The sequence below is a fragment of the Malus sylvestris genome, chromosome 8 (assembly GCF_916048215.2).
Source record: "Malus sylvestris chromosome 8, drMalSylv7.2, whole genome shotgun sequence".
NCBI classification, from domain to species: Eukaryota; Viridiplantae; Streptophyta; class Magnoliopsida; order Rosales; family Rosaceae; genus Malus; species Malus sylvestris.
Window position 1 is genome coordinate 3347660 of NC_062267.1, and position 24627 is coordinate 3372286.

At 37.9% G+C, this 24627-nt stretch overlaps 2 protein-coding genes across 4 annotated transcripts; one reads left to right on the forward strand and one right to left on the reverse strand.

Annotated features, from left to right (window-relative positions):
• Window positions 1-8997: 8997 nt before the first annotated feature.
• Window positions 8998-20693, forward strand: LOC126631746 (endoribonuclease Dicer homolog 3a-like). 3 transcript variants are annotated; one of them, XM_050301882.1, is made up of 25 exons: window positions 8998-9305; window positions 9406-9595; window positions 9731-9844; window positions 10491-10625; window positions 10738-10807; window positions 10974-11038; window positions 11125-11256; window positions 11357-11509; window positions 11896-12025; window positions 12977-13082; window positions 13156-13348; window positions 13441-13601; window positions 13758-13976; window positions 14080-14330; window positions 14723-14994; window positions 15071-15603; window positions 15681-15775; window positions 16336-16562; window positions 16656-16865; window positions 16988-17464; window positions 17717-17986; window positions 18326-18652; window positions 19045-19279; window positions 20012-20123; window positions 20214-20693. In XM_050301882.1, exons 1-25 carry the CDS (start codon window positions 9214-9216, stop codon window positions 20410-20412), a joined length of 4968 nt encoding a protein of 1655 aa, XP_050157839.1. In that variant the 5' UTR covers window positions 8998-9213; the 3' UTR covers window positions 20413-20693. The 3 variants fall into 3 exon arrangements, with proteins under 3 accessions (XP_050157839.1, XP_050157840.1, XP_050157841.1); XM_050301883.1 differs by having other exon boundaries at window positions 13159-13348; XM_050301884.1 differs by lacking the exon at window positions 10491-10625.
• On the reverse strand, window positions 20553-24201 carry LOC126631753 (uncharacterized). The gene is made up of 10 exons (XM_050301892.1): window positions 23335-24201; window positions 23128-23213; window positions 22867-22975; window positions 22459-22730; window positions 22219-22350; window positions 21899-22021; window positions 21682-21810; window positions 21323-21540; window positions 21069-21222; window positions 20553-20978 (listed from the first exon to the last, which is right to left on the reverse strand). The coding sequence occupies exons 1-10, from the start codon at window positions 23549-23551 to the stop codon at window positions 20760-20762; spliced, it is 1659 nt and encodes a 552-aa protein (XP_050157849.1). The 5' UTR covers window positions 23552-24201; the 3' UTR covers window positions 20553-20759.
• Between the last annotated feature and the right edge of the window lie 426 nt (window positions 24202-24627).

The following is a 24627-nucleotide window of genomic DNA, read 5'->3' on the forward strand; positions in this document are numbered from 1 at the left end:
GGCTTGTAAAAGTACCAAAGTAGTCTCATCCTCACAATCTTCCTATTGATAATGTATCATTAGAAGAATATGTTAGAAAAGGTCTATCATAAAGAGGACAACACTTTTAATGTCATAATTCTTCAATTACAAATTGTTGTATGAAGAAATAAGAGTTGCTTTGAACAACCCTTAGTCAATACAAACACTTAGTGCTTATTTCTTTGTTAATTGAACAAAGAACTTGAGAAGTAAGCACAAGGGCATGGACACTTTATGTGCCATGATTCTTCACTTACAAATTGTTGTATGAAGAAATGAGAGTTGCCTTGTACAACTCTTGAAAGTTTGTAATTATGTTTAGAACATAATGGTTGGTTGACAAAAATAGTCCATTAACATGGACTTATGATGATTTTGAATCATTGAGTGTTGAAGTGTTAAACCACTTAACGAGACGGAAACTAGGCAAGGACTTCACCTTTGTTTCCCTATCCTAATGGTTCACTAAGTTTATGGTAAACTATGTAGTGAACAATAACCACATACTCTCCAAATTGTTTGATATGTATAACACAATTGAAAAAGGTTTCAAGAGAGATAGTGGGAGTTTAGGGACCATGACTAATGTAGTCAAAGGTGAAAGTCAAATAAAGAAGATAAATAACTCCAAGGGAACAAACTTTCTTTATGAAAGGATGGACATTGGAAGGGGTATTTGCAAGAAATGTCTTGCAAGTGTCAAGAACACACCTTTCGAAGGTGTTGTAAATTGTTCTTGAATAGTTCAAAACAGTTGGTTCTTCTACTTGAATGTATGATTCCGTATTAGTAACTATGTTTTACAAATCGTTGTAAAAGTGTGACTAATAAGAAGTAGAAGATATATGAGAGAAGAAAAGGTGCTTCACATACGGAACGTGAATAAGATATAGATCTCTGCGAAAGCAGATAGTACTTACTTCCTCATATGAACTACCAAAGAAATTGGATTATAGTAATCTAATTGATTGTCTCTATAGTAGAGATGATATGGTAGTGTTAACTGTTTAGAATATAATGATGCTTAAAACCCAAAAGGTTGCAAGGTAGTGACTAATCCCAACTAAATTGTGATACCTCTAAAAACATAAGTTACGAGTTGGTGAAACAAGGATGCTTTGGATCGTTAGATCCGGATCCAATACCTTCTTGTTAAAATTGTATAGAGGCGAAATGTTCGAATCTTTATTCTTTTGGAAAGAAGAAAGAATCACAAAGTTGTTGAGGTTAATTCACTTAGATGTTAGTGTCACTTGTCCACAACATAATACTACTCATGTTATATGACATTCACCGAAGATCACTCTCGGTTGGACTATAGTTTATTTTGAATAAACACAAGTCCGAATACTTTGCAAAAGGTTTCAAAGAATTCAAGAAATGTAAATAGATGAGTAAGATATCTAAAGTATTTACCTCCTTAGATTTGATCCAAGGAAAGGTAACACTTTAGATGAGTTTCCTTGAAAGATATCAAGGAAAATAGCATCATAAGATAATGTATTTCTCCATTAGGAGAAGAACGAACTCAAATAAGATTTAGTTCGTTAGATGTTATCTATTACCCATATATAGGATATATACTTCTAAAACAATATGATTGTCAATTAGAAGATCTTCCAAAATTTTCATAACTCCATAAGATGTAGTTGGAAAAGAAAGACAAATCTTAAGCATGTTAAAGATTTGGGGTTGTGTGCTAACTAGCAATATTTGTTTGATAACAATCTTGTAGGATATCCTTAAAATAACTTTTGGATATCGCTTCTATAAACCAACTAACAAATGTTGTTTTGTTGGGTAGTTCATTGTAATTATACAATGTGATTTGCCTAAAAGCAAATGAACGAGAGATAGAACTCGAAGAATGAGTTCTTTGAGAGACAAGAAAGTAATCAACAAATATAACAACCTAGTTCCTATACCTCAAGCTCCAAGGTAGTCGATAAGGATTTATAAACCGTCTCAGTTGAATGGTTTTGAACTTTATGATTATGTCATAGAGTTGCACCTCTTAATTCGAAAGAAATAAGAATAAAAAAAAAAAATTATCCTTATGACTACATTAAGTGCATATACGATATATACTCAAGGAAATGGTAAAGTACCATTTGACTCGAAATAATGAAACCTTCATAGCTAATTGGTAGCTTAAGGTGACTACAATCAAAGAGAATGGTTGACTTTGAAGAAACCATCTTTGAGATAGTCTTGGTTTCAATTAATTCGAAGATTGCTAGCTACAACTAAATGGTGATTCAATGTTTTGACATAATATGGGTTTCCGAAACCATTATTAAGATAGTCTTGATAATATATGTCTAAAACTATAAATCACAAGACATGTAAGTTGTAGAGATCCATCCATCATGGATCTTAGCAAGTTAGTGGGAGCTATTTGCATTTTATGAGAAAATGATCAAATCGTTTGATTTCTCATAAAGATGTAAATGAATCTTTTGTTTACTAGTTTTACAAAAGATTAGTGGGAGTTAATCATGTTCCTAAAATTTAAGTATATATGATATATTAATTTTGGAAATGAAAAGAAAGCTTCTTCGTTAAAGTTATGACTTTAAGCATTCTATAAACGATAGAATGTATATGGGAGATATAGTCTATATACATGGGATGAAAATCTATAATGATATATTTCATGATATAATTGGATTATATCAATCCCTAATAATAGACAATGGATGCTAGGAAGTTTCTCATATGATGATAAACTTCAATAAGAAGGACGATTCTAGTGAGACTAGCAAGTTGCCCTTCTCAAAGGGAACGTGCCCCTTTGACTCCCAAAGAAATAATGCGTAAATAGAATCCTTTATGCGTAAGCAGAAAGGTGATTTATGTATTTCATATTGTATGAAAAACATTGATATGAGTTGTACCTAGAACGGTACAAGACGATATCAATGCAAGCCCAGGATCAGAACCATGACAACTGTCAAGTGAGTCCTTAAGTATTTAAGAAATACTAAAGGATAAATTCCTCAAAGATCGAGGAAGAATCAAAGTAACGTAATGGAAGCGTAAATGTATTAGATTATGAATCTAATCCATCATTGGATGTTTCTTCATTATGAATGAAGAGATAAACGAATATCTCTTTATTATGACTAAAGAGATATTTGGATGGAAACATTAAAGTAATGACTTTAGTGTGTTCCATTATGAATGCAAGATATATTGCCATATAGAAGTTTACAACAATGTTGTTTGGATGGGAAAGTTCATTTATGAACTCTCTATTCGATTCCAACCAGAAAGTGTATGACACTAATGGGGCGATAGCTCAAGCCTGGGAATCAAGGTCTCATCAAGATCCGAACACAAATGAGAGACTGAACCACATGATTGAGAATCATGTATAATGGTGACGTCGTTATTCTCAAGGTTGCTTCTGTGGATAACACACATAGATATCCACTGCCTAGGCCTACTATTCAGCTATTTATGAAATGACTACAGAAGAGGTATCATCAAGATGACCAAGCTGATTGGCTCTAGTGCAAGTGAGAGATTGTTGGAAATGTGCCCTAAAGCCAATCATGTGATGATACTTTACAGACATTTCACATGTTAAACTAATCTAGTTTTACATATAAAGGGCATACATTATTGTTTGAGCCGTCTCATATAAATGTTATATGCTTAAACGATAAAGTCCAAGGAATATGTGATTGGGAGAATGTAATCTAATGAAGTTAGATTCATGAGACCATTCTTTCGTAGACACATCCTAAACGTTCCTGATCATAGGATTGTCAATTGGACGTTGACAGTTCGTTAAGATCAGTACGTACTATGTCTTCTCTCAGGGAGAGTGATTAGTCTCGAGTCATTGGTGTGTGTGACATCAAGACAAGTACGTAGGTGCTCAATAGAGAATGAGTTCACTGAACGTGATCAACGAAGAGTTCTTATATTCCATGTCACATGAGAACTCATGGTTGGGATAATGCAAAGTAGTCCTTTGACCTGAGGCATCACAGTTGTCTTGTGGTTAAGTCCTTGATCTTTGATTATGTCAAAGTCACCCCCTCGGGGTGTCCACGGCATCGTTGGGGTTAAGCCACTTAGCTATGGAGACAAGTGAATGCGCAACAAGGGATCTCTAACCTTCAAACAGTTGAGGGAGAATACTCTATGATATGATTTGGAATCTCTGGCCAGAGTATGAATGAGATTAGGGAATGCGTTCCAAATCACATTCAAGGAAATCATATAAGCACACGAATCACATTGGATAGTAGACATGAATAAATAAACTATCATACCAAACAATGTGGTCAAGAGTATTAGATTAGAGAATGACCGTATTGCATTTGTAATCCCAAACTGAATAGGTTCTCTATCCTCTTCTGATTAGCTTGGGTAACCATGATATGCTGCTAGGTGTCACTCATGGTTTGTGGAAGCCCTAAACGTGTGTAATCACTAAAGGGAGAATTGAAAATAGTTTCAATTCACAATCGATGTAAAATGGTTTTAATCGCCCACTACCTCGCTAAAAGGAACCTAATGGATCGCACACCATAAAAGGTGGAGATTGAAGATTAAACGGAAATGAGTAAGAATGATTAAATGGTTTAATCATTTATTTATGGCAAGGATTAATTAATATGTTAATTAATCAAACGAATAAGTTCGTTAAAGACCTCGGGATAGTTTTGGACCTTAAGGCCCAATGGGCTTCGAACGTCAAGCCCATTAACTTAAGTTGTATGACAATTTAATGAATAAAGATTCATTAAAGCCCAAAAGCCCAAAATTCCTTAGGTGGCCGGCCATATGGTGATGAATTAGGGTTTTGGTTGTTTAGGTCACTTAAAGAAGTGACTATATAAAGGACTTTATAGCCAAATATTCATTAAGATTATTAAGGGTTTATTTTGGGGGAAAATTGGTGAGAATTGTCTCTCCATTTTCTCTCTAAAGAAGCTAACACCTTGGAGGGTACATCTAGCAATCCTACTACTCCAAGGTCACTCATTTCTTCTACAATCAAACCTTGGTGAAGAGACTTAGAGGTTCCCTATTTTGGGAACTTGGAGAAACCTATTCTTCCATCCAAATCCATGGATCTAAGAAGCAAGGAATGAAGGCCCCTATCTCTTTGGGTGATTAGCCTTTGCTTATGCAAAGAGGAATCTACAAAGGTATTAATTTCAACTCACTTTGTTTTGAGTTGATTATTGGTTCACCAATCTACTAGGCTTTGAATTTCATGGATAATGTTTTGTTTTTGAATGCATACAAGCATGATTCCGCCTTTAATTTGTTAATTGCATGCTATAGATGTTATTCAAATGAACATGTTTTTCAAAATAATTCCTTCATTCAGTCAATAGAATCTGTTGGCTGGAGACTTCAAATTGAATCCATGTATGGGCTGAAGTGGCGGTTGTTCGGAGGCGGTATTTGTATACCCTGCATTGAAGCTTTGTAGGTGAAGCTTTGCAGGTGAAGTTTTGAAGTTGGAGCTTTTGTAAATGAAGCTTTTGAAGCTGAAGCTTTTGTAAATGAATCTTTTGAAGCTAGAGCTCTGTAAATGAAGCTTTCGAAGCTGATTGACATGAGTGATGCTCATGGATGTTGACATGAGTGATGCTCATGAACGTTGACATGAGTGATGCTCATGAATGTTGACATGAATGATGGTCATGAATGTTTATGTATGATTGACAAGAGTGATGCTCATGTATAATTTTGGAGTACTGGACGTACTTTTGATCACCTAGTGGGTGATAATAGCGGCATATTGCCGAATAATTTTTTGTAGTACTGGACGTACTTTTGATCACTTGGTTGGTGATAATAGCGGCAGACTGCCGAATAATTTTTGGAGTACTGGACGTACTTTGATCACCTAGTGGGTGATAAGCAAGTGGGTGTCGGTCAGACAAGAGGTCACCATGAGCACGTGGCTTATCAGTTTATAAGTTGGTAGACTTCTTTAATCAGCAACAATGTTGATCAGTGGATTTAGTTGCTCAATAATTCCTGACAATAAATGATAGTATAAGTACGACCGTATAATGAATAAATCAAATTGACAAAGTTTGTCAAGGTAAAATATTGTATTATGTGTCTTTTGTGAATAAATGATTTATTCTGTTGTGTGATAAGTGACATGTTGCATAAATTAACAATATATTAGGTATTGCCTAAATGTGTGTGTGTGTGTGTGTGTATATATATAATCATGAATAAATGTTTTATTCAGTTGTTTGATAAATGACATGCTGCATAAATTCAACAATATATTAGGTATTGCCTAAATGTGTGTGTGTATATGTATATATAATCATGTAATATCATAAATAATAATTATATTATTTAATCATAAGTCATCATGACATAAAAATAATAAAATTATTATTTTATAATTAGTCATCATAACACAAATAAAATAATAAGATATTAAATAAACAATGATATTGAGAAAACATAATGATGGGATATTAAAGGAGAGCATCTTATCTTTTTGTCAGGTATCAGAACGTGGGTTTTTCAGGAAGTGGACTAGTGGATCCCTCACTTCTATTTCTCTTTTCCTTTTGGCAGATGGCAGATAAGGGGAATAATAATGGAATTATTGTAAGACAGCTTATCTTCTGCCTGGTTTTCCACTAGTGCTCGTGATATTCACAGGAGATGGGATCTGGGTCGGCGACTACCCAACACCTTGTCCAGATCAGACACTGTTGTTGAGATGAAACTCCCTAAAACTTGTGATACTGGTGACACAGGTGAGTCTGTGCTTTTGTCTCTACCTTGCTTTTCAGCTGGACCAGTCTCGGAGCTCTGTCAGCCATGGCTGCTTGTGTTCTTATTCTCCAACTGAGCTGCTGGCTTTGGCAAATGAAACTTGCAATTGTAGTAATCGTCGCCAAACAGTGCCCTGAAAGTATCGATAGGCTTTCTTTTAGGGTTCATGGGATTGAATGCCACGCTCATGTCGACCAAAGCTTTAACACGGTCGGGCCGGAACAGGCATAACCACCAGGCCATGACGGCACCCTAGTCGTGGGTGACCAGGAAGACTTGGTCAATACCCAGATGGTCAAGCAGCCCGATAAGGTCGCTGACTATGTGCATGGCCGTGTAGGACGTCGGAGACGGCGGCGCGTCGGTGTCACTGAAGCCTCGGAGGTCGGGGGTTATGCAACGGTATCCCAAGGAAGAGAGAGATGAGCTGGTGGCGCCATGATAAGTTTATATCCGAAAATTTGAGAATGTGAAGACAACATTCAATTACCATCTTGAGTAAAATCCTCAAATATAGACAAGACATCAGCTTTCAGATGCGCAGGTTCAACAATTGGTGCAAATTTTCCCAGGTTTGTAGCAGCAGACCTCCTAACCATAGGCATGTCATCTTAACACAACTGACTGTAAATTGATCGTAGTTCTGTCTTCAACTTATCCACCAAACTTCTTAGGACAACTGGATATGTTGTTGCCTCATTTTTACATGAAAATCGAGACGTTATGATCACTGTCGGCTGCTATCGTAATCGACGACCTTGGAATCCGCGAGCAAGCTGGAGTGCTGAACTATGGACCGTCTGATCGAGTTAATCCACTCATCCTTCTCCTTCTATATTGCATCAGCTGCAGCCTCAAAGTCCAATCTCTCACAAGCACGAACTGCTTCTGACATATGACTAGCTTCACCAGACTCAGTAGATCGAAGTCCTCGTTGGTATTTTTCCTTGAGAAATCGCTCAAAATTTTATTGCTTTGCAGGATCATCGTTGAAGGGTTTTGCAACTTCCAGCATCTCAACAGCATAACCTGGAAGATCGCCATTCTTTCCAAACCCATCAAAATCCTCTCGATTAGATAACTCCGACCCAAATTGGTCCAGCGACATTTGAAACCAATAGCGATAAGTGGCGACTAAAAACAAGGCGACCAAGGCGATGATTACATTGCACATAACTATGGTGGTGAAACTGATTCAAGTCGGCCCATTCTTCTTCTTGCTCTGAAGTAACAGCACCTGCGACTTTATCCATGCCATGAGGTTTGAACTTTAACTTTAATCACGAAATCTTTGGGGGGTTGGTTGGATTGGGTCGCAGTGAGGTTCAAGGGTTTGAATCGGATAGAGAGATTATAGTTGGGTGGGCAATTTTAAGTAACCGGTCTGGTTCTGGGGTTTTGTAGATTCACAGTGGAGGTGAAAAAAATGAAAGAGAACCGACACAACTTTTGGTATCGATTCCCACAGACAGCGCCAAATGTTGATGCACAAAACCGGAGGGGTCTTGGAACAACATAAATCCGACCGTGAATCTGCAAGAAAGTAAAGAATGTATCGTGGTTCAACCCAATGTTTGGGTTACGTTCACATTGATGTTGTTTGTATTTTTTTTCTCTGTATGAATGTATGAATTACAAGTGTGAGGGAGTCCCCTAGAGAAAGAGAGAGTTTGAGAAAGCCTCTATTTAGGGTGAGGATGAGAGCTTCGAATATGAGAGTGAGGCCTTGGGGATCTCAGGCCTCTCCCATTGTGAGAGTGAGGAATCCCTTTTATAGAATAAGAGCTCTTCACTTATTACATATTTGCTCATTTATTTATTAAATAATTATATTTGAGTCATCCGAGTATTTATACAAGGTCTAAATACGGAGGCCCTAAGTATGGTACAAATATAGAGTAAAAATGCAAGAACGCTATTTATTACCATTAGATGAGTTTGAATTTAGAGAGAAAAATGCACTCATGAAGAACGATGAGAGAAATAAAAAGTTTTTTTTTAAATTTATTTTCTTCCCCGAATCCTGTGCTGGCCCGCACTGGAAAGCGGTCACGGTCATAACAATTCCTCGTGCGACGCGTCCAGTCAAGTGTCAACCAAAGCGCGGGACTCCACTAACTAACAAAACGACAACATTTCCAAAAACCAGCACATTTAAAGCAGGCGGGTCGTCCCCCCCTACGTGACCGCTGGCGGATTTTAGCAAAACCCACAAAAGGGCTGCGAAAGTGAGTTACAGAGACAGTCTTAGCTCTCCACTCTCCGTTGCTCTGCAGAAGCAGTGAAGAGAAAGCACCCAATCTCTGGGGCTCACGAGTCACGATTCTCGCGTTCTTCACCTTCCGCCATCTCCTTCCGGCGTCTCTCGCGTTCCCGGCCGGAATCGGAATCAAAGAACGGAGCTTTCACGGCATGGAAGTAGAGGAATCCAATTCCAGCCCCCTCAATCATGCCGCCGATGATGATCAGTCACCGCAGTCGTCCAAGAAATTCAGTCCCAGACGGTCTCTCTCTCAAGCTTTCTCTCTCTCTCTCTAATATTTCTCTCTCTGAATTTGAAGGTTTGTTTTTTACAATGTCAATTTCTCTGGCGTGAATTTTTAGGTATCAGTCGGAGGTGTATGAGGTTGCGCGGCGGAAAAACACGATAGCGGTGCTGGAAACCGGTTCCGGGAAGACGATGATAGCTGTGATGCTCATCAGAGACTACGAAGGCTGCCAAACTATAAATTCAAGTAGTGGTGCCAAAAAATTGATTATTTTCTTGGCTCCAACTGTTCATCTTGTTCACCAAGTATTATTTCTTAATTTTATTCCTATAAATTTTTGCTTTTTATGTGGCTAATGCGTCGTGGTAGGATGCCCTTATGCAATGTGGCTCATTGGTGGTCTTGTAACTTAATGGAATTATATGTTCTTGTGATTGCAGCAATTTAAGGTTATTAAAGAAAGCACAAATTGTAGTGTGGGAGAGTATTATGGAGCCTTGGGGGTGGACTCGTGGACCATGGAGCGCTGGGAAAAGGAAATAAATGAGCACGATGTGAGTTTTCTTCCTTTTTTGTCAAAAGTTGTCCTCTTTATGATTGTTTATTGTTGAGTAATATTGAAAACTATCACAATCTGCATCGGTTCACACTTCTTTTCGATGATTTGAGTGTTTCTTATCCTTTCAATCATTGCCGATAATGTAAGCAGCTAATTGATGCTTCACTTTGCTTAGTTTGTTTCTTTTCGTGCTAGTTATAAGAATCACTTAATTTTCCTTCAGAGGTCATGTAGGCCCGTTTTCCTTCAGAGGTCTGGGAGAGGTCGCACTTGGTGCGATGGCAAGTGCCTTCGCCCATAAGCGGTGGGTCTCGGGTTCGAGACTTGGGAGCAGCCTCTCCATAAATGGGGGTAAGGCTAGCCGACATTCACCTCTCCAGACCCTGCGTAAAGCGGGAGCCTTGTGCACTGGGTACGACCCATTGTTGACGCTTCATTTGTTTGACTTCTAGCATAGCGAGAACTTACTTAGAATGTGAAGAAAATAATTAGCAGGGTAACTTTTCAAAACTATAATTCTCAAAAGAATGGCATTCATGCACCCCTGTGATATGTTAAAAACCTTATAACAAAATAGTATTCTTAATTTTTTTGCAGAGGCTATTAATTTGAAGCGTTTTTGTTTATATATTATCCATTAGGTGCTAGTTATGACCCCCCAAATTCTTTTGGATGCCTTAAGAAAGGCATTCTTGAGTTTGGAAGTGGTATGCTTGATGATTGTTGATGAGTGCCATCGGGCTAATGGGAACCATCCATATACAAAGATAATGAAGGTTAATTTCACTTTTGTGTAATGTTCTTTCAATTCATTTTTGCTTTGTATTGTCTCCTTTATTTCTTTTATAGTTAAGGGTTATCTTGAACAAATAGTTTGTTGTGGTGAAGGAATTTTATCACAAGTCTAGTAAAAAGCCAAGGATTTTTGGCTTGACGGCATCACCTGTTATAAAAAAAGGTAACGTATGGCTATCGTTTATCATTTGTGCTCTCTCTTCCTTCAACCCGTTGTTTGGTTTTTGTGTTTCTAGAGGTTCACTTTTTTACATGTCCATTGTTGAGTCCAAACCTACTGTATCACAAATCTTAGTATGTGCATCTTTATATACAACATTGTGTGTTAGGTGTCTCATCCACAAAGGATTGTGAGGGCCAGTTATCAGAACTTGAAAGCACTTTAGATTCCCAGGTATACAGAAATATTCCAGTAAGATTACTATACATGTAGCAGTTACTGATGGTGATGGTTTAATATCTTGAAATTTGCTTACACAGATTTATACTATTAAGGACATAACAGAGATGGAAGTATGTGTCCCCTTTGCAAAAGAAACATGTAGATTTTATGGCCAAGCATGGTTTCCGTGTTCAGATTTGAAAGAAAAGATGAAAGCCTCTTGGTCCAAGGTATTTCTGCTTTACATGTATATTAACAAATTTACCATTCATTGTTAGCCTACTTTCGTGTGGCAAACTTGTGTGAATACTAACAAACTTACATTGATAGGTTGATGCTTCATTGTCAAAGTTGCAAGAATCAGTAGAAAGTAATGTGAATGACATGGAGGATACAATTAAGACCTTGCGGAAACGAATGTCTAAAGACTACACAAAGATCTTGTATTGCCTTGATGACCTTGGTCTCATATGTACTTACGAGGTATGACTGTAAGTATAATGCATCGGGTGAAAGGTGGTTGTTTTAGGAAAATTAAAGGACCGAGCTGTTGTCACCCTCAGACTGGTTTTTCTTTTCATTCTAAACGAATTCAAGCAGGTCTAATTGCATAATGTGAGCCTTAATGGATAGTTATTATTCAGGTCACACCAAATAGTTTCTATGATACACATGGTGTGACCCATTACCGGGGCTTGGTGCTTTTTATTTATGACTCTGATTATAAGTACTCTTATATAGCCATTTACTGGGATATATCTTACGATAGTAGTACAGGAGAAAGGTCACTTTGTTCTTCCCCAATTCTACTTTATGATCTTTCCTTCTGGTTCTAATTATGAGAACATATAACCTTAATTCTTTTGTAGGCTGTTAAGATCTGTTTAGAGAATGCTCCGAAGTGCAATGAGGTGATTGAACTTTATAGAGAAGGCTCTTTGCAGTGCAGATGTTTTCTTGAGGAAGTGTTTGGTATAATTAAGGAATCATTTCTGCATGGTATGCCATTCTTTAGCTTTCTTTCCTAACTCTTTTATCAGCATTTATACCACACTGGTCTAACTTTATATTAAAAATCATCTGTTAATGATATGCTATAAAGTACTGAAATCTCTCTCTCTCTCTCTCTCTCTCTCTCTCTCTCTCTCTCTCTCTCCGTCCATCCCTCCCTCCCTCCCTATATATATATATATATATATTTATTTATTTATGGGTTAGGGTCCAGGGACACTCTTTTGACACATGATTTTGCGGGACCCACTCCATAATCCAACTGTCTATCTTTATGTCTTACCTCAAAGGTCATGTCTACCAAAAACCACCCAAATCCAAAACCACTGTTGGATTAAATTTAGTGTTTCTTTGTAGAACTGTATTCGTTCAATTTCTTCACTACAAATGAATGTCTTAATGGTTTTGGATTTGTCTAATTTTTTTACAAGGATGATGTGCTAAAACATAGACGGCTAGGATAGTTAAAATACCTTACAAAGTGGGCCCTACCGTACAAAGTGTGTGTCAAAAGCGTGTCCCTGGATCCTAACCCTATATATATAATGTCTTTCTCGGTCCCTGTTCTGTTTGCTTTTGTTGTCTTTTCAATTAATAAGGACTTAACACTTTGCTTATTTCTGATAGTGTTTTATCATTGAGATGCTTGAGAATGGATGAATAATGCCATTATTTTGCTGACTATGGGGTGGCATTAGATCATATGATTTTAGCTTTTAAAAGCAAAAGATGCCTGTTCAACAATAATCTTGTAATGTTCAGTTAATAAGGACATAGCACTTTGCTCAGTTCTGATAGTGTTATCATTGACATGCTTGAGAATAGATGAATAATGCCATTATTTTCCCAACATACTTTTTGTTGCCATATAGTTCTGATGATGCAAATCACTCCAATTTTGTTGTAGTAAAATGAGCTATTATTTCCTTCTCTTGTCAGGTTCTGAAAATTTTTTGGATTTCGGGTTTGACTATTTGAAGGCAGTAGATGTGGGCTACATATCTCCAAAATTAAATGAACTTGTTCAAATTTTTCATTCTTTTGGGTAAGACAATACCTTCATTGCGCAATTTCTTATCATTGCAAGTCGCTTTACAATCCATAATGTTTTATTGCAGAAGATCTAGGGAAGTACGGTGCCTCATATTTGTTGATAAAATCATCACAGCTAAAGTGATTGAGAGATTCATTAAGAAGGTTACCTCCCTGTCTCATTTTACGGTTTCCTATTTGACTGGAAGCACTACATCAGTTGACGCTCTGGCGCCGAAAATACAAAAGGAGACATTGGAGTTATTCTGCTCTGGGGCGGTATATGATCTTTTATTTTGTAGGAAAGGAACTGACTCATGAGAAATTTTGACGTTTGCAAACCTGATACTCAATTGACCCCTTCTGAATAGGTCAATTTATTATTTGCTACCGATGTAGTTGAGGAGGGAATTCATGTTCTGAGCTGCTCCTGTGTGGTACGTTTCGACTTGCCAAAGACAGTGCGTAGTTATGTCCAGTCAAGGGGACGAGCTCGGCAAGATAACTCTCAATTCATCACAATGCTGGAGAGGTGAGGCCATCTCTTTATTGTTCCACTTTATTGGCATATGGGTAGTGGATAGATATATATAGAGAATCTTCAGCGAGTTGAAGATTTTCTCTGTAGGTGTCCTTATTGTGTGTTTCTCATGTATGTAATTATTTTCTGAATGTTCATAAAGTACAGGGGAAACAAAAAACAAAGGGATCAACTATATGAGATTGTCAAGAGTGAGTGTTTGCTGACAGATACAGCTGTCAAAAGAGATCCTGAAGCATGCATTTTGAAAGAATGTACTTTGGAGGAAACAAATATATATACTGTGGATTCCACCAGAGCATTAGTCACGGCAGATTCCAGTGTCAGTCTTATACATAAATATTGTGAAACGCTGCCTAGGGATAAGTATGCATCTGCAAACTATTCAGTACTGTTTCTTGAATTTACTGCGTAAAAAAATTAATTCTTTTTGCACCCTTATCTGATTACTCTGTAACTTGTAACTTAGGTACTTCACTCCAAACCCAACTTTTCATTTCTCATATCTTGGAGGGTCTTATGAGTGTAAGATTACATTGCCTCCAAATGCGGCTTTCCAAACTTTAGTTGGCCCTGCATGCAAAAAATCTTCTTTAGCAAAGCAGCTTGTCTGCTTGGAAGCATGTAAGCAGCTACATCAAATGGGTGCCCTGAATGACCATCTTCTCCCAGTCATTGATGTGCCCGATGTGAAAAGAAAAGAGGAAGCTTCTGGTGCAGGTACTATCTGAGAAAATCAGTGTATGATTGTTCGCTGATGCACAATGAACTTAAGTTGCTTTTTATGAGTCAGTCATTCTTTGACTTATGTTTATGAATGATCACTTTCTATTTGTTTTCTATTGTGGCTTCAAGTCAACAAGTTGTTCCTTGGCCTAATGTTTGGTGTCATTTGCTTTAAATTTAACTGCTAAATATAAACTGGGCGGCCAAAATGTTTTGGTTATCACATCTGTATTCACTTTCTAAATCAGCTTTATCCCTGTCTTACTGCAGCTTGATTTGTGTTTTGGCACCCCATATTGCATGTGGCTATGTGCTGATGCAGTTTCTGTTCCTACTTTTCTTGTTCTCATCTTTTTAATTTAAATAATTGTATTTGGTCTTTAAAGGAACTACTAAAAGGAAGGAACTACATGGTACAACTGGCATTCGTATGCTATCTGGAACTTGGGGGGAGAAACTTGATGGTGCTATTTTTCAGGCATATAAGTTTGACTTCTCCTGTAATATTGCCAGTGAATTGTATTCTGGATTTGTTTTTCTCATTGAATCGAAGCTTGCTGATGATGTGGGGAATATCAAATTGGATCTTTACCTGCTTTCGAAGACAGTTAAGGCTTCTGTTTCTTCCTGTGGGGAGGTTCATTTGGACGGGGAACAGGTACAACTTAAGCTGTTGAACTCAAATTTGTTTCATTTCGTGGTAGTACTTACTGGAACTAGTATTTTCTTAACAGATGGAAAAAGCAAAGTGCTTCCAGGAATTTTTCTTTAATGGATTGTTTGGGAAATTGTATGGAACCAAATCGGCTAGAAAACAGAGAGAACTTTTACTGGAGAAAGAAACAAGAAAACTGTGGACTCCATCATGCTTATATTTGCTTCTTCCGGTTGAGACATTGAATGATTCAAAAGATGAATCCTGGAGAATAAATTGGGCAGGGATCAACTCTTGTGTTTCTGTGGTAGAGTTCTTAAAGAGAAACTCGTCTTTGGGTAGTCACCAGTGTAACGTTGACACAGGGAGTTCAGTTCCAAGTAGAACTGTCTCATCTGAGACTGAGTGCAGCAGTGCGGGGATAGTTCACTTTGCTAATTGCTCTGTTGATGTAAAAAATCTCGAAGATACGGTGGTGGTGGCTATCCATACTGGAAGAATCTACTCAGTTTATGAGGTTATGAGTAACACTTCGGCTGAGAGTCCTTTTGATGGAAAGAAAGACAATGTACCATCACAATATACTTCATTTTCTGAGTACTTCAACAAAAAGTAAGTTATTTTATACCTTGTGTGATGTTTTAGTAATATTACTGTGCAATTTTCTTAATGATGTTAATTCTGTTCAGATATGGGATTGTGCTCCTATATCCTGGTCAGCCTCTGTTGCGACTGAAACAAAGTCATAATCCGCACAACCTTCTTGTGAACTTCAATGGTGAAGGTTTGTTGATTTGCATGCTTGATCTTTTAGCAATATACCTTATTATTTTTTGTAAGCACCCGTTCTTTAATTTATATTTGTATCTATAAAGTTTTTCATGAAACTGTTGTTCATGTCCCTTCTATTGTATTTCCCCATGTTATAACATTGATTGAAGCAGAAAATTGGCCTAACAGTGCATATATGTATTATGTACTGAGTGAAAATACCATCTTAGTTCTGCTTCTTCTACTCCCACTAGTTACTAAAACTTAAAGTTAGACAGCTGCTTACGTGGTTTCTTGCAAGTAATGGTACTCAATATTGTTATGAAGTATATCATTTGAAAGTGTGGTCTTGCGGATGGTGGGATTGGGTGTTTTGACTTATTGAGCATGTGGTCCTTTTACAATCATATTAATAAATCTATGTGATGCAAGTTGTTGAAGAGTAAATGGAGGTGACAGAAGGTTGTGGGTGTGAGTAATTGACTTGTTGCAGTGTGAGTTACATGCTGTTGAAGCTATGTTAGCAATACAATTGCGTTTTGTATGTTTGGTTGCTAATATTCAACTGGGCAGGTGGTAATGGTAAGACGTTGCAATCTGGCGTTGTTATTGGAAAGCAGCGCATGTATGCTCACATGCCACCTGAGCTTCTAGTCACTATTGGTGTCCCAAGAGACGTTCTAAAGTCATGTTATTTACTACCATCGTTGATTCATCGCTTGGAGTCCCTGATGCTAGCCAGTCAACTTAGAGAAGATATTAATTATCATTGTAGCAGCTTTGGGATATCAAGCTCATTGGTATGTCATCTCTTTAGAGACTATGTGACTTGCCCTTTTATCTTTCTAATAGAGTAATAAGATTTATTATCTGAATGATGTTTTTGTGATCAGATTCTAGAAGCACTTACAACACTAAGATGTAATGATGATTTTTCTATGGAGCGCCTGGAATTGCTTGGTGATTCAATTTTAAAATATACCGTGAGCTGCCACCTCTTTCTCAAATATCCCAAAAAGCATGAAGGACAGTTAACTAACTATCGCATGCTGACTATTTGTAACTCAAACCTACATAGATTGGGAATGAATCGCAAGTTACAGGTATTTCCCTTGTACCGCATGCTGTCTATGGCTTATATTTATTCACTCGGGTACTGATGTTCAAGCTCATGTTGTACTGATATTCAAGCTCTTGTCATAATGGCTTTGCAATTTTTTAATAGGGATATATCCGTGATGGTGCATTTGACCCATGTCGTTGGGTTGCTCCAGGGCAGATTTCTCTACGACCTGTTCCTTGTAATTGTGGAGTGGAGACTTTAGAAGTACCATTAGATAGCAAATTCCAAACAGAAGACCCGAAAGTTGTGGTTGGAAAGAGCTGTGATAAGGGCCATAGATGGATGTGTTCAAAAACAATCTCTGATTGTGTTGAAGCCCTTATAGGAGCATACTATGTTGCTGGTGGATTGCCTGCTGCCTTGCATGTGATGAAGTGGCTCGATATTGATGTAGAACTTGAACCTTCCTTGGTTGCTGATGCAATTACTACGGCATCTCTTCATTTGTACACCCCGAAAGCTAATGAGATTGCAGTCTTGGAGTCAAAGCTTCACTATGAATTTTCTACCAAGGGTCTGTTACTGGAGGCCATGACACATGCATCTGACCAAGAATCAGGAGGTGGCTACTGTTATGAGGTATACTGAGAGTTCTATGTGGAGTTGCCTTGATTGACTCTTTACCTTTTCACTTATTTTTTTCCTCATATGGTTTACAACAATAACAAGGAAAATTGTTGTGAGCTTGGAAACAGAAATTGACCAATTAATCTACTATGAAAATGAATCTTTGATAGATTATTCGTTTTACCTACAAGTAATAAATGACCTAGTATAGAACGAGAGTGAAAATTCCATATTACTTCTCTTAACTTCTTGAATTTTCAACAGCGACTTGAATTTCTAGGCGACTCTGTGTTGGACCTGCTTATCACAAGGCATCTCTATCATAGCCACACAGATATTGATCCAGGCGAGTTAACTGACTTGCGCTCAGCTTCTGTTAATAATGAAAGTTTTGCGCAAGTTGCTGTTAGACATGACCTCCAGCAGCATCTGCAACATGCATCGATGTTACTTCTAAGTCAGATAACAGAATATGTGAAGTCTCTTTCAGAACCTGACAATGGTACCACACTTCAAGGCACCAAAGGTCCTAAGGTACGATCTCACTCAATGTCCAAAGTTTTTTCTTCAATACTTTTGAAAGGTTTCCTTGAGCTTTTGTTTTCAGGTTTTGCTAAAAGATTGAATGTCTGCTTCTTTTAGGCAGTCACCTTTTTATCTTTATTTGGTTCTTTCAGCTTTCTAATTTAAAATTTACGGTCTGGAGGGATCCTTTTGTATACTTCCCATGTATTTTTGCCATGGTTCCTTTTCAAGTCAAATATCATGACTAAAATCTCTATTGTTATTATCATTGTGTTACCATTGTCACAACGATTGTTACTACTATATTATATATTATTGTTTTTGTGATCATGAATAGTATCTGTGCAGGCTCTCGGAGACATGGTGGAAAGTATTGCAGGGGCTATTCTAATTGATACCAAACTTAATCTTGATGAAGTGTGGAGAATTTTTGAGCCACTATTATCTCCAATTGTGACTCCTGACAAACTTGAGCTACCTCCACTACGGGAGCTGATTGAATTATGCGACTTGTTCGGGTACTATAAAAAAGAGAAGTGTACCAATAAGGGTGAAACAGTTAATGCGGAGCTTACTGTACAACTGAAAGATGTTCTGTTGACTGGAGAGGGGTGCGATCGGACTAAAAAAGGTGCAAAAGGAGAAGCAGCTCGTCGTTTACTCAAGAAACTTGAGGTTTGTTGGTTTTCTAAATGTCTGTTAGTTTTTATTTGGTTGTGGGAATGAGAATCGAAAGGGGATCAGGAAAAGAATGAAATTGATTGTAATATTTGCTTGTAACTTGATCCCAATTTGGAAATTTTGGCTCATGTTTCAAGCTGGGGCTCCAGTGTTAGGATTTCTGGGTTCTAGGGTCAAAGCCAGGGTTTCAGGGTCTAGGGTTCTGAGTCCTAGGTTCAGGATTTTGGGGCCCAGAACTAGTCTGGGGTCCAGATTTTTTGTTCACGTGTCTTGGTTCAGATCTGAGGTACCAAATTGTTGCCAATGAGTAGTCTGCTGCATCTCTCTGATTGTTAAGTTCCCTTCACTAAACGTTGTTAATACTGTATTACTTTGTTATGGAACAGGAAAGAGGTATTTCATTTTCCAAGAAGAGGAAACTGGATGCTAACCAAGTAGGTGATTCCTCTTCCCTTGACATCAACCATAAGGTCAGCGACCAAGCAACTGTCAAAGATTCTTCAGCGTTAATGGTCTATAAAAGGCGAAAGACAACTGAAATGCCTCTAGCTGCTCCACCAGCTGGAGTTTCTCCTTCAGTAATTGCCAGGAAAACCTCTAGCCCCAACAATGCCGCCCCAGGTTTGCACCATTTATTCGTTCTCATTTTCTATAATTGAAGCGATCCCAACTTTTGAGAGGATTTTTTATACTCTCTACAAATTAGTGCAAAGGTCCATGATATTTGACATTTTTGCATGATAATCTCTTTCTTCCTGTTTGTTCAAACGGGTGATATGCATTCCAAATTGTATGATTAACGTTCAAAACTGTTTTTCACAAATGAAATGGCAAATTGATAGATCACTGGAATGCATAAAAGCATTTGCTTTTCTTAATCTACTTCATGCTCCCTGACAAGATCAAGGATTGCTTTAAGGCCTAGTTTGGTACTAAGGTGATTCTGAAAAAAGCTGGTATTAAAAGAAGCTGGGAGCTGTTTTTGTGTTTGGTAAACATTCAGCTTCAACTTTTTTTCACAGTTTTGGATGAAAAAAAGCCAAAAACAGAAGCTGCAAAACCTAGCTTTGAAAAACCGGCTTTTTTCCACATCTGTTTTACATAAAAGTTTACCAAACACTATAATATTGTTTTTTTTTTTTTCAAAAGCACTTTTACAAAAAAGTTTACCAAACATTCTGCTGCTTTATTTCACAGCTGCATATTTTCACAGCACAGCAATACCAAACCAGCCCTAAGTGGCTTCATTTCTTTAGAGATTCAGATAGGAGCTATGGCTTATCATATGTTATTATTAAGCATTATCCTATGTTATTAATCTACTTCATGCTCGCTGCGGATTCTTTTATGCAGTCATTAAAGCAATCAACATGAAGAAAGGAGGGCCTCGATCTGCTCTTTTTGCTCTGTGCATGAAACAACAGTGGCCAAAGCCGGGCTTTAAAATAACAGAAACTCAGTCAAGGTTAGTCCATAACCGAATCCTACAAATCTACTACAAAATTGTGTTTTAATTTATATTATTTTGGCCTCACAACCGTCTTTCTTCCCATAGAACTCCATTCACATTTGGTGAAAGCTCAACCAAGTACTTCAACAGTTTTGTCGCACAAGTAACCTTGCACATACCCAACTCCGGCGTCATTGAATGCACAGGAGATGCTAGACCTGACAAGGGGAGTTCAGAAGATTCTGCAGCCGTCGTCTTGTTTCAAGAGCTTCAACGACAGGGAAGAGTTGTAATTGCTGGGTGATAAGATAACATATCTTTTTCCGGCTAGTTTCATAATTTAAGAATCGGAGGGTTTAATAATTTCCGAATCCACCATCCCAGTTATCTTTGTTCATATGGAACAGTTGGGATCTGGCATTGCCATGAATGCATGGAGCATGGTTAATCTCAATGCAAGTAGATTAACGTCACCAGGAAAAAGAACTGTAAATTATGTGCTGCCTTCACCCCCTTTTACTCTCCTTTCTCTTACTCTATGTACTTAGTTTTTATCTATGAATAAAGACGACAAAAGTTTCGAAATCATGGTCTTGAAGAACTTTAGTTTGAGCTCCTTCAAGACTTTTCCAAGTGAGGGGAAGATGATCTTTAGGCTCTAATCAACAGCTCATACACATTGCCGCTGTTCTCTCCGTTGACGCGCTTCAACATTTCAAAACTTTTACGACTGCCTACAAAGTCAATCCGCTTAAAAATTGCATAACCGCGTTTTGCTGTTTCTTTACCGGAGTACACTGATCGAAGCCGGTCAGCATGCCTTGAATCGGTGTGGATTGCAGACTCTATTTCAAGGGCTGACATGTTCTCCTGCAGTACAAACACACATGAGATTTATAAGACCTTCCCTCCATTAAGCCAGTGACACAGTATTCCGGAGGGGAATGTCTTGTTGTGTACCTGATAAAATGCATAGATATGATCCAACACCTGCAAGCATGTGAACCCGTTATCGCTGACAAATGTTCTAGAGGATGGCCCCATCTCAGCAAATCGGTCGACAGGAAACAGGATAGTAAGAAAATGGTTTTTGAATATCAATTCAGATTTCTCACTGCAGACAAATACAGAAAAGAGAACTGGTGTGAGATGATATAACAAGTTGGGGAAATTTATTTCATTTGGAAGTGAGAAGGAAGAAGATGATTAACAACCTTTCCTTGAGAGGCCTGGTTAAGTTTGCAAATGAAGCTTCGGAATCCCTTCCATCACCTTTTGCATCAAAGAATACAGATGTATGATGTTCGCTATCATCTTCAACACTGACACTTTCGGTGTAGATTGAAGCCGTTGATGTTGGTTCGGATATTGACCAGCAGATTGAATCCAAAAGGCTGCTAGGTGTTATTGGACGCATTGGCGTTTGGCAAGTCTGCGAGAAGAAGGCACATAAATAAGAGGGTTCACCATGAATTTTTTTCACAACAGATGTAACGAATTCACTTACGAGGCACTAAAGAAGAAGCACAGATTGATCAAACACCAAAGAGAATCCAACAAAATTAATCATTACCTGCATACGGAGACCGCGACGATTTCTCACCCCAGTTTTAGCAGAATTCACAATCTGTTGTCTCTTTTCATGGCTTGCTTTATTTCTATAAGCTTGAACATCTTCAGGGAGTTTTCCCTCATCCGTATCCTTTTAGTTAAACAAAAACTATTGTTAAAATACGAACTTGGGCATACCAAAATTATATGACTAATTCATCCATTGTGTAGAATGATACCCCATCTGCAATGCCATTCTGCAGCTCTTCAAGCATTGCACCAACTTGCCTGGCCAAATCTGCAGACATGTGCACAAGCCGTTGCACATACTTCTCCTTGGCTGTTTTCAACACCCACAGTGGCTGTGACACATCAAACACCAAATAAATTTCATCGTATACAAAAATTATACAAGGCACCCCCGAAATCTCTAAATTACAAGTGATTTCATCAGTTGTCTTAAGAAACAAGGAGGAAAAATATGAAGACAGCCAAAAGTTGTTATAGTGTGTAAACGGTGCTGATTCGAATAAACCAAAGAATGTATAGCAGGACTCACTGTAACGATATTGCTTGAATGGCCAAGATATTTACGGCTAGAAGACCCTTCGCACACCACATGACTGGCTTTGCAACCAACAAACCATTGATCTACAAATGTGGCACCCTCTCTACTAGCAGCCTCCGTAACCTTGCAAAACAGACGAAACGGTACAGGTAAAACAAGGATAACAAAAGACTAAAGAGAAGTTTGTGTTTCAAAAGAAACCAAGCAACTTTTGTCTAGAAATAACTTTACCTTTTTCCTCAGTTCGGATGAAATGTCTAAGTCAACATACATTGAGTGACCAGACAGAGTAGAGTGACTAGAGTCAGTATTTCTGGTAGACTCTCTTACGGGAAAGGATAAACGTGGTTCTTCAATCGTGTCCAACTGCTTGGCTCCATGAACACCAACAGGAAGACAAGTGTTTTCTGTGCCAATAAACCCAACGAACCTATTCAACTCATCCAAACGCATACCATTCTCCCCAAAACTCTTGATACTGTAAAGTGATTCACTCAGCCTCACTGAAACACACAAAAGCAAATGGATTTAGGCTGACTAATCAAGTAATACATACCAATACCAATAGAGCGTTTCTCGCCAAACCAACGTAAAACTTAAGAAATGAAGGTAGCATGTAAGTAAGATGGTCTATCTTACCATTCTTCCTAACACTATCCACAAACCATCCAATGGTAACAATGGACAGACCATTTTTTGATCCATGCTTCATAGCATGCTCAAACTTGCGTCCACCGAAGCTGTAAAACTAGTTAAAGATTGCACTCAAGCCTTACAATTTACACAAACAATAACACCAAATGTATCAAAACACTGATGAATTTCTCCCAAATATTAATATACCAAAAACAAAACAAAAAACGAAAGTTCGATAATTTCGAAAATTAAGGATATTTGGACCACCAAATGGGTACATTGAGGATCCAACTGAGTGCTATACTGGCCACTTAATCTCTCAGTTGCTTCCTTAACTTGTTTCCTTGCTTCTGCCAAAGCAACAATGACTAATATTAACAGCTACAAATTCTATCAAATATAAATATGAAAACACATTCAATCCATCACATAGAAAGATTAGCAGGCAGAAGTCAAAGCCTTTTCTTTTACCTTTGGATAGGCCAGTAACGCAGATAACAAGGCCGGCAAAGGGTCCGCCGCCTGATCGAGCCACCGCCTCCGACCCAATAGAGGATACGGCCGGCGATGCTGGCTCAAATGGTTGCAGAGCTTTAGAGGAAGGCAATGGAGATGGTAATCCAACAGACAGCCATGAGCAACCATTGCTCTTCACCACTTCCACTCTTCCACCGGCACCGCCACCCATTACAAATTCACCATTACCCGCCAAGTCTCCGTTCAACTTTCCGATAAAAATTGCAAAATAAATATTACACAAGGTGAAATTAACACCAGCATTCCATGAACTTAGAAAAAACTCAGAAAAATCTCAAAGGGGTAAGTGGAAAAAAGGACAAAGAACAACAATTGATGGGTGCGCGGGAAAAAAAGGTTTTTGAATGAAGTAAAAATTGAGCAAACCCAATTGAGAAATGGAAGAAATGATGCAACCCAGCAACGAAAATTGAAGAAAAAAATTGCAGAGATGGCGGAATAAGAATCTTATTCGAAAGGGAAAAAGATAAAGCAAACAAAGTGGTTGGCAGGCGGTGAGAGGTAGAGAGAGTCAGATATTCAGAGAGGTTGCAGACAAAGAGTGAATTTTGGGTTTGGAGACTGCGCAAGTAAATTCGCTTTCGAACACAAAACAAACGGAATGACTGAATGAATCTGAAAAAGATGGATTCTTTAGGGGGAGAGAGAGTGATAGAGAGCGAAAAAAGAGAGTTTTTGAATTACGTGCCGTTTGTGTAAGATTTTGAGTATTTACTTGCTTTATTTGCTTCTTTTTTGCAAAGTTTGGTTCGAGGAAACGGGAATTGCAACGCAAATTGCAAAGCGAATTCAAAGTGCCAGAGAGGCTTTGGTCAAAACGCTTTTTGTTTTCTCAATTGGGCCTGTGATTTTGTTTTATGGGTGAGCATCTCTGTATTCGAAACGTTATTGTAACGGTATACTTCAATTAATTATATGAGTTTAATATTAGAAGTTAGATTGATAAATTCTTTTGTATTTTTTGCTTACAATCAGTCGTACATAAGAGTATAACTCAAGTTATACATCTCACACACTCATTTTTATTTAGTCGTGTGGTGAAAAAACTATTAATTGTAATCCTGTGATGAAATTCGTTATCAATCATGGTTCAAATTAGATTTTTTCTCATTCTTCTGTCATTTGTAGGGGCAAAATTGTTATTTTCGTTTTTATTGATTTCATCAACCAATCATAAAGTGTCATATGGACATAAATTGTTTTTATTTTTAAAACTTTTAGAGCTAA